This window comes from Harpegnathos saltator, unplaced genomic scaffold (genome assembly GCF_003227715.2).
Source record: "Harpegnathos saltator strain DR-91 unplaced genomic scaffold, Hsal_v8.6 scaffold237, whole genome shotgun sequence".
NCBI classification, from domain to species: domain Eukaryota; kingdom Metazoa; phylum Arthropoda; class Insecta; order Hymenoptera; family Formicidae; genus Harpegnathos; species Harpegnathos saltator.
This window is the reverse complement of record NW_020230025.1, coordinates 387,672-404,752: the sequence shown is the minus strand read 5'-3', so window position 1 is coordinate 404,752 and position 17,081 is coordinate 387,672. Positions and strand designations below refer to the sequence as shown.

At 51.5% G+C, this 17,081-nt stretch overlaps 1 protein-coding gene across 4 annotated transcripts in view; it reads right to left on the bottom strand.

Moving 5' to 3' along the window:
- The window catches only part of Pgant9 (polypeptide N-acetylgalactosaminyltransferase 9), a 265,832-nt gene that overhangs the window by 65,879 nt on the left and 182,872 nt on the right, over positions 1-17,081 (bottom strand). For all 4 annotated transcript variants that reach the window (XM_025298772.1, XM_011143673.3, XM_025298773.1 and 1 more), the window contains exon 4: positions 14,994-15,192. In XM_025298772.1, coding sequence (XP_025154557.1) covers positions 14,994-15,192 — 199 coding nt within the window. The remainder of the gene's footprint in view (positions 1-14,993; positions 15,193-17,081) is intronic.

The following is a 17,081-nucleotide window of genomic DNA, read 5'->3' as shown; positions in this document are numbered from 1 at the left end:
CGCATTGCTGATATCGTCGGATCCGATCGATGCCCCCTCCCCCCTCCCCCGCGCGTAAGATAAACAGCAGCGACTTTCGTATTGTTACCACGCCGTGCCTCCGTTTACGTAACGTGCCCACCGAACGCGAAATTACCCCGCCTGATACGCAACCTGATTCGCCGCCGAAAATCCCAACCCCCGCGATTTATTCGCCCGCAATATCGCGGGCTTGCCCAGCCCCGTGTCGTCGTCGTAATCGACATTGACGAGCCCGTGATTGATAATCGATAAATAATTGATAATCAAAACAATACGAGACGCGAGAAGAAAAACACCGCCATACGACGCCGACCGTCACCCTCGTCCTCAAAGACCCCGCACGACTTTCGCACCCCTCGAGTCTCCTTCAGACCGTCTAATAATAATCTCACGGCGTTTCGCTCCCTCCGACTTTCCGGCGGCGCGGCGGCAACAAAGCCGACAATTTCGCGTTCTCGCGGCGAGTCGTCAAGTGGCCGACTTCGCGCATGCCCCATCGCGTGCACGAAACGCGATTCCTCACGAGGGGAACAAAAGAGTGCCCGGCCTCACCTTCCCGCGCACACCACCGCCACCCTCGACCCGGCTCGACAGAAGCTCTCCGACAGTCGGCGGGGGTCGCAACACTTTATTCTTCAGCCGGCTATCTTGATTCGTCTGCTCACGAATCCCCGCGATCGAACCGACCAACCTCCACCCCCTCCGCTCGCCCTCTTAGCCTCTTCGCTCGTCTTCCCTCCTTTCCACTTGCCACCCCGCAAAGCTACGGATCCGGATCCTCGCGCGATACGAGATACCCTTGTCAGACTGACTGGCCTCTCCCGTCACCCCCGTTACCCCCGGCTGGAGTCTGACCCCTGCCAGCCAGAGCGGCTTCCCTGAGCGCCGCCGAGCGCCGTGTCTCGGGAGGATTTCGCGATACCCGCTCGACATGGGCCATCGATTCGAAAGTGTCTTCGAATCGTGAAATCGGACTGCGCGGGGCGCAAAAGGGACTCGGGCGAGCCTGAGACAGGATTCAGGGAATCGCACTAAATCCAATTATCCTGAGACTCCTGGAGGTGATGTATACGAGACGTTTCGCGAGGAATGGTATAGAGAGAATGAGAGAGAGAGAGAGAGAGAGAGAGAGAGAGAGAGAGAGAGAGAGAGAGAGAGAGAGAGAGAGAGAGAGAGAGAGAGAAAGTGAGGAAAAGAAGAGAGAGAGAGAGAGAGAGAGAGAGAGGGGAAGAAAAAGACGAGTCGTGCCGATTCCTGTTGGAATTACGGGCTTTGCGGTGTTTCGAGCCTCTGTGCTTTGCCAGGAGCGAGAGATGCGCGGGAGAAACTGCCAGGAGAGACTGGGAGAGAGAAGGGAGATGGGGGGAAGCTGTGCCGCTGCGACTGTCGATGTCGGGACGCGACGTGGCGCGGCGCGATCGTGTCGTTGACGAGGGGGCGTCTCTCGCCGGGGATTTCAGGAATGCGCCGCGAGGACGTGGATATCGTCACCGCCGCGAGAGCATCGGAACTTGCGGCGAGACTGCATGACGAGACGCGATTATGAATTTAACGCTATCGAACGACGGACGGAGAGCGCAGAGGTGCTCTCGTTCTCGAATTGAGCGTGGCGTTGGCATTCATCAAGGCGGTCTCGGGGCTCGCGTAATTAAAGAGTCGTCGTTTTATACGCGATATTAATCCCCGCCTGGCGGAAAACGACGGATTCCGCGGCTGGATTTCTCCACATTATTAACGGCTCGTAATTAATACGACTCGCTTCTTGGCACATTCCTCGCGAAGCGAACCGCGCGGAACGGTGCTTATATAATGCATGCGACGGTCTGTGCATTGCATTATGACAACGGTCGGTCGACAAAAGTATGGAAAAAGAAATGTTGCAACCAGATTACTACGCTCGCGGGACGCCGTTACGTGAAAAGCGAGGCTAAGATAAGTCCGAAATGCGAAATTGTTGAAACGGCAGAGAGCTTTGCTTCCGAATTTTGCTCGCCACGTCATGAAAATCAACACGTGAAAATATCCGCGCTACAATTCCGCGCGCGCGCGCGCGCGCGGTTATTAAGCGCGGATGAAAATATTAAGCCGGCAATTTTTAAGAGTAATTACGTGGGCGCCGGTCTCACTCTTTATTTCCGAGCGAATGTCGGCTTCGAGCAGTCTAAAACGCAGTAAACCTGAAAAAATGTATAAACAATGCGTATTTAACGTCGACGTACGATGAAAAAAAGCGGTTTCGAGAGCGAAGGCAAAGAGCGCCAACTTTCTCGTAAAACGAGGTTGCGAGCGCGTACTCATTTTTTATAACGGTCCGCCTTCTCCCTTGTTTTCAACGGTCCCGACACGAGCTTTTAGCGGGAGCTAAATGTAAATTTTACTTTGACGCATTCTTTCCCGTCTTGAAATTGATTAAAGTTCATTCCACTTTACACCGGCCATTCTCCCGCGCGCACGCGCGCCGCGCTTATGAGCGAAATAAACGGCCCGTACGTTCTGTCGTCAATTTGTTAAACGGGAATAATCTCGAGCTACGATTAAACGACGCGGGCCCGACGTGTTTCAGTGATCGAGCGCCGCGTCCACGTCGGCTAATTTTCTTTAATAATCCTCCGTAATTGCTGTTCTACCGACGCAACCCTCTCCTTTGGTCGCTCGAGACTACGGAGGGCTTTTTGGAGCCTGATAATCCCGGCCGGCCGGCCGGCCGGCCGGTTAACGCGGCCCTTTCTCGCCGGAAACGCTAGGAAACGTCGAGCGGAATTTCGCGCGAAACGGCGCGAAACACGCCGCTGATAATCAGCTTGTCGTCGACCTTAACCTTCGATATCCGTCGGCACGGCTCCGTCGTCGTAGCTGCTCGATGCCTGACACACAGAGGGTCTTTACTTAACAATCTCGCGTTGCGAGATCGTAGACGTCGATCATCGTTAGGACGATAAGGCGCTTTCACTTAACTTAATCCCTGGGGTAACGGACATTAAGACGAACTAGTACGTTATGGAGCAGGATGGAGCGCCATATTGGAGAAGACACAATCCGGCGAGCAGACAAGCCGCTCCGGCCCGAGCCGAAAGATAGCGGCTCTCCTTTTCCTTCGATCGCGCGATTTGATTCCGCTGCGCGCGCTTCGCATTAGTAGACCACGGTGCGCACGCTAATTAGTTGCAGCCAACTAATTTGAATGTTTTCAGGGGAGTTGAGGGGAACTTACAAATCTCTATTTAACTCGCCGGACTTCTACGATCAATTATTGGTTTCTCCCGCCGGCGCGCTGTGGAAAATTTCAAATTAGTTCCCGGAGCTTCAATGCCGGCATTAGTTCCTTATCGTCGGGCTGGATCGTCGATACCGCGATAGGTTGCTTTTAATAATCGATCTCCCCTCGACTGACCCTTCCTCCGACTGACCTCGACCCGGCGATGCGGCGCGATACGATGACGAACAATTCGCGATTCCGCTCGCCGCGGCACGGCGAGCTGTAATAACATTCGGACGAAAGTTCCGGCGAAGATCCCTCCGTGACTTTGCGACGTCATTTTTCGCTATGGAACTGTGGCTTCTCGCGATGCGACGTGACGGCAGCGATGGGGCGAAAGTTAACTCTCTCTCTCTCTCTCCTTTCCCGTTTCTTTCGGACGAAAAGCCGCATTCGACTCGGCCGGCGTAACGAATGAACGCGCAATGTGAGCACGCCGTGAGCACGAAAATTAGCCGACAGTTAGGCGAAATCGTAAAACTTGCCGCGCGTTCCCGGAGAAACCGCCGCGTACTTTTCGGCCGGTGTTAGACACGCGAGCGGTGGCACCGAAGCTGCAATAGCCGTAATCCGGACGTGCCCAGGGACGAGGAGGACGCGGGAATAACCTGGACGGGCGGTCGGTCCTCGTGAGTGCACTTTAGTTCTCCCCAGAATGATATCCCCCGTTCCCTCTCTTTCCTCTCCACTCCTTCCTCTTTCTTTTCTCGTCAACCTGGCCGAGCGTTTCTTCGCTCCTCAACGCCCTTATCTGCTCTCACCGTAATTCGGAAAGTTTCCCTCGGTCGCAAGTTCGTCGCGTCGCGCCGCGCCGCGCCGCTCCAGCTCGTTCCATCCCCGCCGATTCATGTGTATCTTGCCGCGAATGCGAGGGAGGAGCTCGACTTATCCCGAGTAAACTCTTGGATCGGTTCGCGGCTGCTCGCGCGGCGGCCAACTTCGCGTATGACGATTATGCGTGTGATCTTCAGGATACGCGAGAGTGTGCGTTGCCGCGCGGCGGAGATAGAAACCAGCGCGCGGCCCCGTACTCTCGCGCAGCGTGCTATCGCGCATCCGAAGCTCATGTTCGCTCCGAGCCATCGTGTAGGAGATGAGAGAGAGAGAGAGAGAGAGAGAGAGAGAGAGAGAGAGAGAGAGAGCATATGTACATATAATCCATATATGTGCAATCTAACGACCTGACCCAGAAATAAGCCGGCAACCCAAGCTATGCGGAGTCGATGTAAAGGCGCCGACAACCGATCCGGGAGGCTCTCTCTCTCTCTCTCTCTCTCTCTCGGCTCTCCGAGTCTCTTTACTCCATCTCTCTCTCTCTCTCTCTCTCTCTCTTGCGCGCGCGCGCGCGCCCGAGCAGTCTTCCGGTGGTTTTCAAGCTCGAGGGCCGGAGTGCTTCGCGGCGATAAAAGCACGGCAAACATCGACCGCCGCCGGCGACGGCGATCCGCCGCCCGGCAGGTTCGCCGTCATGCGCTGACCAACGACGACGAAATAGCACCGGCCGCCGCGCCGGGGTGCCGAAGTGCCGGACAACGACTGCGAAACGTTCCGCGCGCGCCGCTCGCGTCGCGTCCATTCTGCTGTTTCTCGAAGCACGGCTGTCGCGCTGCTTCTCAGCAGCCGGCAGCCGGAATATATGCGCGCGCGTCAACGTTAGTCGCTCCCGGAACGACGTTCCTGCGGAAGCGACGGGATCCCGTTGGAAACGGCCGCCGACCACAATGGGGATCCTCCTCGCGAGTGGATTTCCAGTCGGCGCGGCATAATGGCCGAGTCCTCCCCGCAACCACCCTTCGTCATGGGTAGAAATCGTTTTGCACTCTTGTCACCCCGATTTGGCTTCTACGCCAACTTGTTCCTTCCGGTCAGCGGCGGTTCTCGGACGCGGTGACATTCGCGGCTCGCTCTTTCGCTCTTGCAAATAAATACCGCCGCGCCGGCTGACAGGTAAACGACAGACGCAGATTTGTTTCTAATTGTTTTTATAGTTATAGCTCAAATTAAGCTTGGCTTAAATTAATTTCTTCAATTTTTTCGAAATTTTTCAAGTTTTGCACAAGTACACTATTTTATACATACTCGTATTTAGAACAATATTTCTTAAAAATATATATATCTGATTTGTTGAAACTTGCACACACATGTCGCCGATTATGAATCAGAACCATTTGGTAAAATTCGAAATGGCGGATCTAATATGGCTGACGTCATTATCGAAAAAGTGTTCAGTGTTACGCTACATTCGACGTTGTGTAACGACACTTTACTCTTTTGCAAAATTTTTTTTCTTCTTTTGTTGTTCATTTCTTGTTCATTTTTTACCACATTTTGACGTTAAAGTGAGCTTGTTTGCTGGATAGTGAGTGAGCCGAAAGATCACCCAACGTCGAATGTAGCGTAACACCGAACACTTTTTCAACAATGACGACAGCCATTAGATCCGCCATTTTGAATTTTACAAAATGGTTCCGATTCATAGTCGGCGACATGTGTGTGCAAGTTTCAACAAATCAGATATATATATTTTTAAGAAATATTGTTCTAAATATGTGTAAAATAGTGTACTTGTGCAAAACTTGAAAAATTTCGAAAAAATTGAAAAAATTATTTCAAGCTAAAAATAATAACAGATTTCTTCATATTTTGACATAAAAAATAACTATAAAAAAAATTGGAAACAAATCGGCGTCTGACGTTTCCCGAGGTTTACTTGTGAGAATCACTCTAGAGGGTGCGAGAGAGAAAGAGAGAGAGAGAGAGAGAGAGAAAAAAACGGCGACGAGAGTGGATTGCGAGGCACCTCCGCTCGACGCGGATTGCTTCCTCGACGTGTAACGGACGTCGCAATTTGCCATTGTTAATTTCGTGTTTCGCGGATCGACGTGTATAGTACAATACTCGGAGTTTACCGACGCACAAAGCGGCTCGTAAGACTCTCCCCCGGAGGCGGAGTTTAATCGGTGACCCGAACGATGATCGGGATACGGCGATAAATAGCTAGCGGGGGAGGGGGAGTTAAATGTTGCGGGATCGCCGAGGCGCATCGGCGGAAATAAAGCAAACACGAGTCGGCTATTGTATCGCGATCTGACGGGCGGCGGAGGTTAACGGGATCGTTTCTTCGCGATCGCCTTCTCCAGCGAAAAGCCGATCCGTATGAGCGCGCGCATGCGATAATGGGAAAAATAATCAAACGCAACCGTTCCCTCTCTCTCTCTCTCTCTCTCTCTCTCTCTCTCTCTCTCTCTCTCTTTCCCCCTCTCTTTCCTGTTCTGCTCGCTGCATTCGCACCGCGTCCGCGCGCGCTTAAAAAGCACGCGTCTAATCCAATCTAAACGGGGCGCGTGAGCGAGATGGTAAGCAAACTAAATAAAGCCGGGTCGACCGGTAATTGAAAAATATTGGCGCGCCGCGTTAGCCCACGCGCCACGCGGCCAACGGCGGAAATCAGCCGGCGAAAAACCAGCCGGATCCGACACATATTTTTTCATTACGCGGTGGCGCGCCACGGCACGGCGCGCGCGTTCTCACCTTCGCTCGCGGCACAGGTTCTCTTTCTCTCTCTCTCTCTCTCTCTCTCTCTCTCTCTCTCTCTCTCTCTCTCTCTCTCTCTCTCTCTCTCTCTCTCTCTCTCTCTCTCTCTGGAATCGCGCATTACGACGTGTTTGCCTCTCGGCGGAAAGAGAACGAAAAGCGGCTATTGATCGCTGCGGCCACATACCAAATCTGAGAGCCGGGCATACCGAAATCCGCGCTCCGACATGGCGGCATTACCGACACAAAAGGGTGGAAACAAATATTATATTTCGATCGTGCCGTGCGTGTGCGTGTGCGTGGACGTGCACGCGCGCATACGCCGTGCTGCCGTTGTGAATTAAAAAATTTTCTCTCGCAACAATGGGGCCGTTTAATCGAGCTGTAAAAAAAATCGCGCGCACGCCGCCGAAAGGCTAATGAAGAGAAAGAGGAAGAGGAAGAGGAAGAGGAAGAGGAAGAGGAAGAGGGAAAGGGAAAGAGAAACAGCGCGTCTGAAGTAAATTGAGGAGACGTTGAAATTCGGCGTAACGATACACGAGTAATTCTTCTCGAGTATAACATTACGAAGCGCTCGCTCGGCCGCGCGCGCGAGAGAGGTACGCTCTTCTCCCAATAAGCGACGATGCGAGAGACGATAGTCTCTCGCTCTGGCAGTTTCAGCGACGCGAGCTTCTTTTCGAGAAATTGCCGGCGGACAGCGAACCACGTTGCTCATAAGTCCTCGTTAAACTCTCGCTGGATATCGCTTTTTCCCACCTCCTCTCGTTCCTTTTTACTCGGCTCCCGCGGAACGACATCGCCAATTTTCCCTCGCCTTTTCGACGCTTCGAAAGGAGGGTGAAACGCGCGCGCAGACAAGAAAACTTTTCGGCTAATGAGAAACGGACCGCCGCTACCCACACTGTCTGCGGGAAATTAACCGTTGAAGACGCGAATTTTCATCGTATAAATTCTCGCGGAAGATTAAGAGGATTCGCTGTTAATTGCAACCGGATGAGGGACGGCCGGAAAATACGCGTGCACGATAATTCACGCGGTCTATCGCGTAACTCTTACGTAGAGCTCTCTGCGAGGGAAGCAATTCCTCCGGATAAATATATACCCGCGCTCCCCCGACGCGTTGAACGACGGGGTGAGACGAGCGAGAGCAATTTTGCGCAACGCGTGGATCAATTCATTGAGCGCGTTGCCGCGCTTCGGTATTAATTATTCCCTCCGATATTCCCGATGAGACGCAATTTTACTTACTTAACTGGCAAAATTGCGAAATATTGGTCTTGGAATTTCTGTCAAATCGCGCGGCTCGAGGCGCGTCGGTCTCGAGCCGCGAGGAACGAGAGGAACGCTACGCGATTATAAGATTTCCCGTCCGGGGAGTAATGAGGCCTGCGCGTAACGGGACATGTCGGGGGCAGCCCGGAGGAGAGATACCGGAATAATAACTTACGGAAAATCAAACACTGGAAACACAAGGATAAGCCTGGGCTGTGTTTGAAAATGTGCTAATTAAGCAAAGTCCTCGCGAGAGCGAAATTTCGCAGTCGCTGAAGGAGCAGCTTATTAAACCGAACGTTTCGCCATTTGCATATTTAAATTTCCATTTCCGCGGCAGCTCCGGCCGGGCCGGGCGGAGAAACCGTGAAAAGCGACCTTTTATCTCATCTCGTGCCTCTTATCGCCACAGGAGACAGCATCGATCTTTTCGCTCGTCGCTCGTCACTCGTCGCTCGACGACATAACCCGAACGTCTCTGTTTACCCTCGAATCTACGCGAGTCAATCTCGGACTTGTCGAGTAGCGGCGGAAACTACGATCTCTCGTGATATCGAGAATGGTATCTCGTATCTCGCAAAAGGGAAAGAAAGAATGCAGGCACGTCGGGAAAATAAAAGTGTAATGCAATTTTCTTTCTTTCGCACGATCGAATCGCAAGCTATTTTGAAAATAAGATAGACGAGCGGTGCTAATTTTTCGATACTTTATACCAAAAGTTTACGAGAGAGAGAGAGAGAGAGTAAGAGAGAATGTCCGGTCAATTTATAGGCAGCGGCAATTGGTTTATCGACTCTCCGCGTAATCTGGATAATCCTAGTTACGTAATGGGACCACGTGATTGGTATTTTTCGTTACTATAGTTCCCGGCTATTGACGAACAGTGAAATTAATTAAACCACTCGTTATAGGAGATGGTCTCCCGTAACCGTTATCCGGCGAGCTGTGGCTGCATTGAAGGTCGCTTAATTGAATATTCAAAAAACAATATGTACCGTGACGTTGGAGATAACGACCACTTTAAATGATTGGTCCGCTCCGCGCGATATAATTACAGTCGTCCTCGAGTGTTTAAATTATTAATTAATGGCCACCGACGCGTTGTGTTACCTTTGTTAACTAACGCGATTGTAATTGCTAATTATTTCAACTCAGCGGCTGCTAATTTAATAAAAGCCCGTGTTAGCGAGTCGCTTTAGCTTCGTCCGAGCTGTCTCAGAGGGGATCGCAGAGCTTCTCGACAAGCGCCGGCTATAAAACGCGCGTGTCCGGTCGACAATCGCGACTGTGCGCGCACGTGAGATATTTACGTTTGGTTTTTGTGAAAAAAAAAAAAAGAAAGGATCGCCTGTGGCGATGAGGACGTCGCGTCGCGCTGCCCCGAAAGGAAAATGTTTGACAACAAAATTGCGCTGAATGGTAAAGACGCGTCGGAATCAAAGAGGCACGCGTGCGTTTCGCCGCGCTCCGCTCACGAGTGAGTCAACTGCCGGGTTACGTTGAATTAACCTTTTATGGCCCGTTAATTGAATGTACGTTTATTTCATCGTCTTTTCCTTTTGACCAATTTTATCGGGGTCGGGATAAAACGCACGCGCTCGCTCATCGCGGATCGCGTGCGTTTTATCGCGTTTGACAAAGCGGAAAAGCGCTTTCTTTCTTCTCCTCCCCTCTCTCTCTCTCTCTCTCTCTCTCTCTCCCTCCCGCTCTCTCCGGATGTAATAAACGCGACGTGTGTTTGAATAAAAACACGAATATTCGTTCGTTTCCGAGCGCTTTTTATTAAAAGATTCCCCTCACATCTCGCAATCGTTCTGTGCCCGTATCGTATATACATACATTAGCGCGGGCGCGCGCCGATTTCTCACCGATTAACAACGAGCATACGCCGCCCTCCTGCTGCTGCTCCTTCCCGTGGCCCTAAATCAGGGACACCTGTTCGCGAGAGGCCGAGGAAGCACACGCGATTCTACACTAGACACCTGCGCCGCCACCGGTGTGTACGGCACCTTTATCCGAGTCGTTAGTTACGGACGCGACTCGGCGCGTCAGTAACAACAGGCACACACCCGCGAAGTTTGCCCACCTGTCCTGATAATGTCGGTTAATATCATGTAAATTGTAATTAATATTCATGGGGTTAATTCGCCGCCGCGGTCGGCCCGACGCCGCCATCGCCGCCGCCGCCGCCGTCGGGGACGAAGTTTTAGCGAAAATTTACGGTCACCGCGACACATATTTCGGACGCGCCGCAGCTCCTGGTTGCGCAACTACGGCCCTGTCCCACGGCCGTTAGCTAGTTTTCGCTCTGATAAATCAGGCTGCGAGACGAATCGCGGCGGTGTTATCGATCAATTGTTTCGAGTAATTTGCATAATTAGGAGGAGCCGCTCGAGCGGCATTCGGCTGTCGCCGCAAACTATGATGGAGATACCTATCCCGAAAAATTGCCACGGACATGTGTAAAGACACACGTGCGATATTTACATAATAATCTCGATGAGATACGCGAGCTGGCCCGATAATGGCTGCTAATGGACGGGGGAAGGCGTTTCTCGATATTACGAGACGATCGCATTTGAATTCCGCCGAACGCCGTGTCCGTGCCCGAGAAATAGAAATATCGAGTGTACACTGGAAGGGAAAAGGGTGGAAGAGGGAGAAAGCGCGCTGTGCTCGATGAAATATAATTAAAACGTCCCGAGAGAGGAACCTCAGAATTCCCGTTATGACGTAAGAACGTAGACGGGGAGAGGGGAGAGGGGAGAGGGTAGGGCGGGGCGGCATTGTATTAATTTCCGAACGGGAACACGTTCTCCGATGATTAAATTTCCGAACCAGCTACGTCGCTCGCTCTTTTCGCCGTAGACTGTTACGGTCACCCCGGCGCAACAAATTAGGCACAGTGCAATTAATTAAACAACGCGTAACACGTACCGTAGTGCTTCGCGGCGCTGGCGGACGAGCGAGCGAGCGAGCGAGCGAGCGAGCGAGCAAGCCACGGACGCTCCCCGTGAAATTGCATTTGCGACCTAGACGGAAAATAATTTGCAACGTTAACAAGAATTCGGAATAGCGAGTCATTAGCATAGCTCGGGCGGCGCACATATAGCGCGTGTGTATATACGTGCACACCTCAACGAGGCGGTTCTTCTTCGTTCGAGGAAAATGTTTACATATAATAGCGGCGCGTTTAACTTCAGTGCAGTAATTAAAATAATGGCGCGATGCAAATTACATGAGGCATTGCGTCATAATATTACTCCAGAAACGCTCCTCGCGCGTGCGCGCGCGCGCAACGCGCCGTTGCATATTTTACCTAAGGCGGAAGAGGAAGAGGGCAGGGGGTAGAAAAGGAGGGAAGGAGGGAACGAGCGAGAGCACTTGCGCTTTGGCTGAACCTGTACGCCCGTACACAAAAGCCGATTTTAATATCCCTCGTAATTCGTGTGCGTTGCGCCGAATAGATTGAACTTTGGTTCGGTCGACGAGAGAAGGAGAGAGAGAAGGGGGGGGGGGGAGAGAGAGAGAGAGAGAGAGAGAGAGAGAGAGAGAGAGAGAGAGAGAGAGAGAGAGAGAGAGAGCAAAAGAATAAAACAACGAGGAGGAGGAACGAAAGATGATGCAAGAACACAGAAAAATAATCTCCGATCGTTCGCGGTGTACGTATGTGCGCGTGTGTACGTGAGACATCGACGTTTCACTAAGCCTTTATTAACAGGTGCGCATTTTCGATACCGGTCGCGCAATTCCGCGGAAATAAATCACGATGAGGGGAGCGGCAAGGGGGTAGTTTCAATCGCGTGGTGAAATTATACACACGTCTGTATTAAAAATAGACTCGTGCATTTGGTTTGATTCTTTCGGGATAAAATAGAAAGACGCTCTTTGGTAACGCAGTGCTATGTATAGTTAAATAAAGCGCTATGTATAGTTAAATAAAGCGACGAAAAATAGCGGCTAATTATATTGACTAGTTTTAGCAATTAAGTTAGTTAAGCAATTGATGTTTCGAATGAAGCTCTCGAGGAGATCCGAGTTAAAATTTTGATTCCACATTATTTCTGCAAACATATGTACACATAATCGTTCTCTTCAAGAATCCAATAGAGAGACTTTTGAAATAGACCACTAAGTACAGGCTATTACATCTTAGTATTGAAAAAGAAGGAGTTGTGAAAATAGTTTGAGTATTTTGTACAGAGTAATTGACTTTGGCTGATATTTGTCACTTGTAAATTACAAGTATAATCGTTCATTGTGAGCATGTGTGTGTGTGTGGGCCGTTACCCAATTATTTAAATCAATGCTCTTTGGTCGGGTGAAGTATATACACTTTGACGGATAATCGAAGACTCATAAGATTATAATTATCTGCTGTCAAATCGGAAATAAACGCCGGCCTTATATTTCATGTACATTCTAAACTTCGACTCGGGCGTTTTGTTATTCTCGGCGAGTTCATCGAACGCTTTATAACACATCTCCCGCTCTCTCGCTCTCTCGCTCTTTCTCTCTCTCGGAAACGTTCTCGGTAATAAATAACACGACTTACTTGGAAATACATCGCCGCGTCCACGTCCTGGTGCATTCTCTGTTCTCTGTATCCTTCGCCTTGACTTGGCGACTCAGCATTCTGCTCCTGGCTGCTCCGTGCCACAGGACAATCACCGGCATTGACACTCACGTACGTACAATTCGATCGGAAAAACGTGTGCGAGGTAGCGCGACGCCGACGAGCGGCTCGATTAAATATTTCAAGGCTCCCCCCCGGTGTATCTTAATCAACCGACGAGAAAATTCACTGACACACCCGCTTCGCGACGCGATACGTACAACATCGCTCGTCGGCTCGAAACACAATGAACGCGGTCGCGACAAGTACACACGCGCGCGCGCGACTATCAACAAACAATCGGCAGCGGCAAGGTGGGGCAAAGTTATCGCGCGTCGGTCGCCAGCCATTAATCCCCTCCACCGGTGAGGCGCGCGAATACGATGATCAAAAAATCACCACGCAATATGACCACGTTCGAACATTTCCAGGTGTCAAATTATTAAATTATTAATTATTGATTAATTAGAAAACGGCCGCACACGCGCGATACGTAGCATCGAGAGCGTCGCTCTCGAAATATTCGACGATTTTCGTTGGTTCCGTCGCCGTGATAATTAATCAACGTCGCGTTTTCGCGATAGAATCGTACCTTCATGTGACATCGTTGAATACCTGGCCACGAATAACGAGCAGGAGCTGATGCCAGGACGGAATGCAGGATACAGAAAGCAGCGACCGAGATTGCATTCGGAAACGAAACCTACAATTCTTTCTTTCTCATCTGCTTTGAACCTTCGAGTTTTATAGAAATTTCCAACTCTGATAAAAAATATAATAAGAGATTGCAGAAGAAGCAAATTTTTGTTCTTTTCTTTTTCTCCATTTACTTACACGCTAATCGGATTATTTCACATTCATCGCTGTGGTTGAGTAAGTCGCATGATTAGATTAATCGATACCGTATATCGAAGCGAAGAAAAACCCGGAAAATTAAAAAATGCGGATGATCGAGTATGTTACAAATAATTTTTACACAAGCCCCCTTTTATCGAGATCTCACGTTAAACGATAAGAAATGACCGATGAATAATTTTTCTAACGTCAAACGGCAACAGCCTGTACAGTGTTGCGCAGGCTCGGGATTCCCCATTGGTTCCTCAAGTTCGACGAAATTTGCGGCGTTAATGCGCGCGGAGTCGAAAAATGCACTCGTGGAATTTGGGTCATCCCCTCTTTCGTTTCTACGGCGTTCAGTTTAATAAACCTTGGGAAACATCTCGCGCGAGAAAGCAGTCGATAAATTACGAGCACGCAAGTCGGGCGATTAGGAGAGCGATTCGACGATACGAAGCGTCGCGGCGGTGACGGCCGCCGCCGTCTCGCGAGCGCATTCTGCGAGGAGCCGCAGGTCGCGGTACCGCACGGCGGATTTTTCGTCGGCACGTGCGTTCGCAAAGGGAAGCTCCGGCCGGCGAAAGTATCCATAACGCGGTTACCGTTTCTTACGCGATTCGTTTCTGCATGTTGTCGACCGGACTCCGCAGGGACGACGGCGATGGCCGTTCCCGCGAAAGCCGGCCGCAGAGAGAGGCATCAGAGTGGAAGAGAGAGTGGGCTCGCGGAGAGATAGCCGGAGCTCGGCACCGTCACGACCTCTGACCCGCCGGTGTTTTATCAACGACCGCGTTATGATGCCAGCATTCGCAGTAAAAGAAAATGGCGTGGGACATTTACGGCTACGATTCTCCGACGCATTACCGCGCCGGTCTATCTACCACGATCGGCGAAACGCTCCTCGCTCGCCGTTACTCTTCGTGTCCCCTTGTCCCCTCAGGGGACCAACGTATCCTCCTTGCGAACGGGTATAACGCGAGACCCGGAGATGTTTCGTTACATTTGAACGTGCATAAGGTTTTTTACGTGCACTCTGCGTATATACATCTGCTACATCTCTTTCTCTCATTCTCTCTCTCTCTCTCTCTCTCTCTCTCTCTCTCTCTCTCTCTCTTCCGTTCTCTTTCAGTCGTTTCGTCCTGTGCGCCGGGAATATGTCGTGCTGATGAAGGAGGATTGCATCCGCGAATGTAATAAAACAGCCAGAGAGAGAGAGAGAGAGAGAGAGAGAGAGAGAGAGAGAGACGCCGCGCGGAAACGCGTGTCTTTTACGTGACAATTTGCGGCGGGTACGTCGACCGTTTCTCGCGATAAAACGTCCTCGGCAAGGTGCTTTCCTCCTCCTCCGGAGAGGAACGACGGAGTCGACGACGGGATTAAATGGCTAACGAATGGTGAAATCTGACGAGCGGCTGCGCGCTTAAATTACAAGTAAGCGGATGAAGCTGAACTTACCATTGGTCGCGTGGATCCGGCAAGGACCTGTGCACGGAGATGAGGTCGCTGGCGTACTGATTGAACGCGTTGTTCAGCCAGCCGTCGTCCACCAGTTTCTTCGTCTGCGCGGACATGTTGGTCGGCAGGATCACGGGTCTGCCCATCTCGCCCGGCGCGGCGGCGTCCGGCTCCCGTGGCGCGGCCAGCACTCCACCACCTGGACCGTCAAGAAGATCGCGGCTGAGCAATGTCGCAAGAGGTGACTCTGCCGACTGACCGGCGCGGAATCTTGCTCGTTTGTTCAACATTCACCGCGGTTTGTCGTAATTACTTCGTTTCGCCGCACTCGCCGTCATTAACATTACTTTTAGCTTCATCATCTCCAATGTATACACACATTTTAGTCCTTACAATCCGGGAGTTTCTTAGGCCAATTTTTCCCGAATATTTAAAAAACCAAACTTTTCCGTACATGTTAAAAGGTTAGATCAAAGGGATTGCTTTCTAGATTGCGAGGATTAGTTGAGTCGATTGTTTTAACTCGACAACGACTCGAAACTGAGATTCATCGCGTATTGAATACGGTCGTACTAATTTAATCTAACGCAACCTAACCTATATCCGAGTCCCGCAGAAACCTGCCGCGTGCAACGGCCAAGCCGAAAGTCGAACATAACCGTTACGACTCATGACGAATTTGCCATATTGCCGCATGCGATCGTGTCCCGCGTTTCAGTCCAGCTCAATTTACCTGTCCTTTTGTCATCCCACACGGCACAGTCGTAAGAGCCGCGGCCCGCGCTTAACGTCCGACGAGGAACGAATCAATGGCGACGACGCGGCACGACGCGGCGCGACGCGGCGCGGCGCGGCGGGCTGCAGCACTGCGCGATGGAAAAAGGGTATCGGGAATTGAATTTTCAGCACATCCACATCCGCCGGGCATACCGCGCGCGCCGCGTCCGGGTATACCTTCTAAGAGCTTTCTCGCATAAACTCCGGTTTTATTTGCCGGCGCCATATTGCCGGAGCATAGCTGCTAAAGCCAACGAGGTAAGTACGCTGCGCGATATGGCTGGCTGGCTGGCGTGTTCGCCCGCTTGTCCTGAAAATAATTTTATCCCGCTCGACAAAGTTGGGCCCCGGTGTGTACGATGCGGCAATAAAGAGGACGACAAATTGCTTTAGTGCCGCGACCCCGGCTCGCCACGAAGTTCGGCGGCGAAACTCGTGTCGTGCATCACGCGCCGCGCCCTGGACTACACGCGGCGCGCTTCTCTTGGGGGAGAGATCGCGCTTGGGGGCGCGCCGACGAGGCGAGAGAGCGAGTCTCTTTCGTCACTGGTAACGTCGGGCCTGTGATGTTTGAGCCTGGAGCTCGAGCGCGGTCGCGGAGGTGTTTAAATTCATTAGCATGTCATTTCTCGCGGGCGGGCGCGCGTACAGAGACGCACTATGACGCTATGATTTCGCGAGAGATGAAACGACGACGGCGCGACGGGCGTAGGTGGCTCCTGCGTCTCATCATTCGAGGATTCTCGCTTACAGACAAGCGAGCAGTTAATATATCGCGTAGCTCGGCTGGCGCGAAACACCGACAATATCTCCGGGATGATCCTTGTACTACGAGAGAGAGAGAGAGAGAGAGAGCCCTATTCTCGTACTTCGCGTCTGCCAATAAGAGGATGCGCGTGCGTTCGCGCACACGTTGGCTGAACTATCAAAGGTTCCCGGATTATTGCGGCTGTGGTACCAGTACTCAGGCGAACTTTCGTCTTTGAGGATCCTCGTCTACCGAATGTACAGCCTTTCTCGACGTTCGCAGCGCGACCTTCTTCGACGGCACCGACCACGGCGGTGGTTCGATTTTGTTTCCCCGCTGTTCGCGTCTCGTGATCGACACATATATACGTAGGAGGTATAAACAGTTCGAGTGTCTCGAGCGTCAGGAAATGAGAGAGCCAATTCGCCACGGCGGAATAAATTACTCTCCTTCGACCCGGAGCGAGTCGTCTTCGCGACGGCAAACGAAACGACAATTGCTGGAAGCGGACTCGGTCAACGGACGACCTGATATCGCGAGAGGAAGAGAGACAGAGAGAGAGA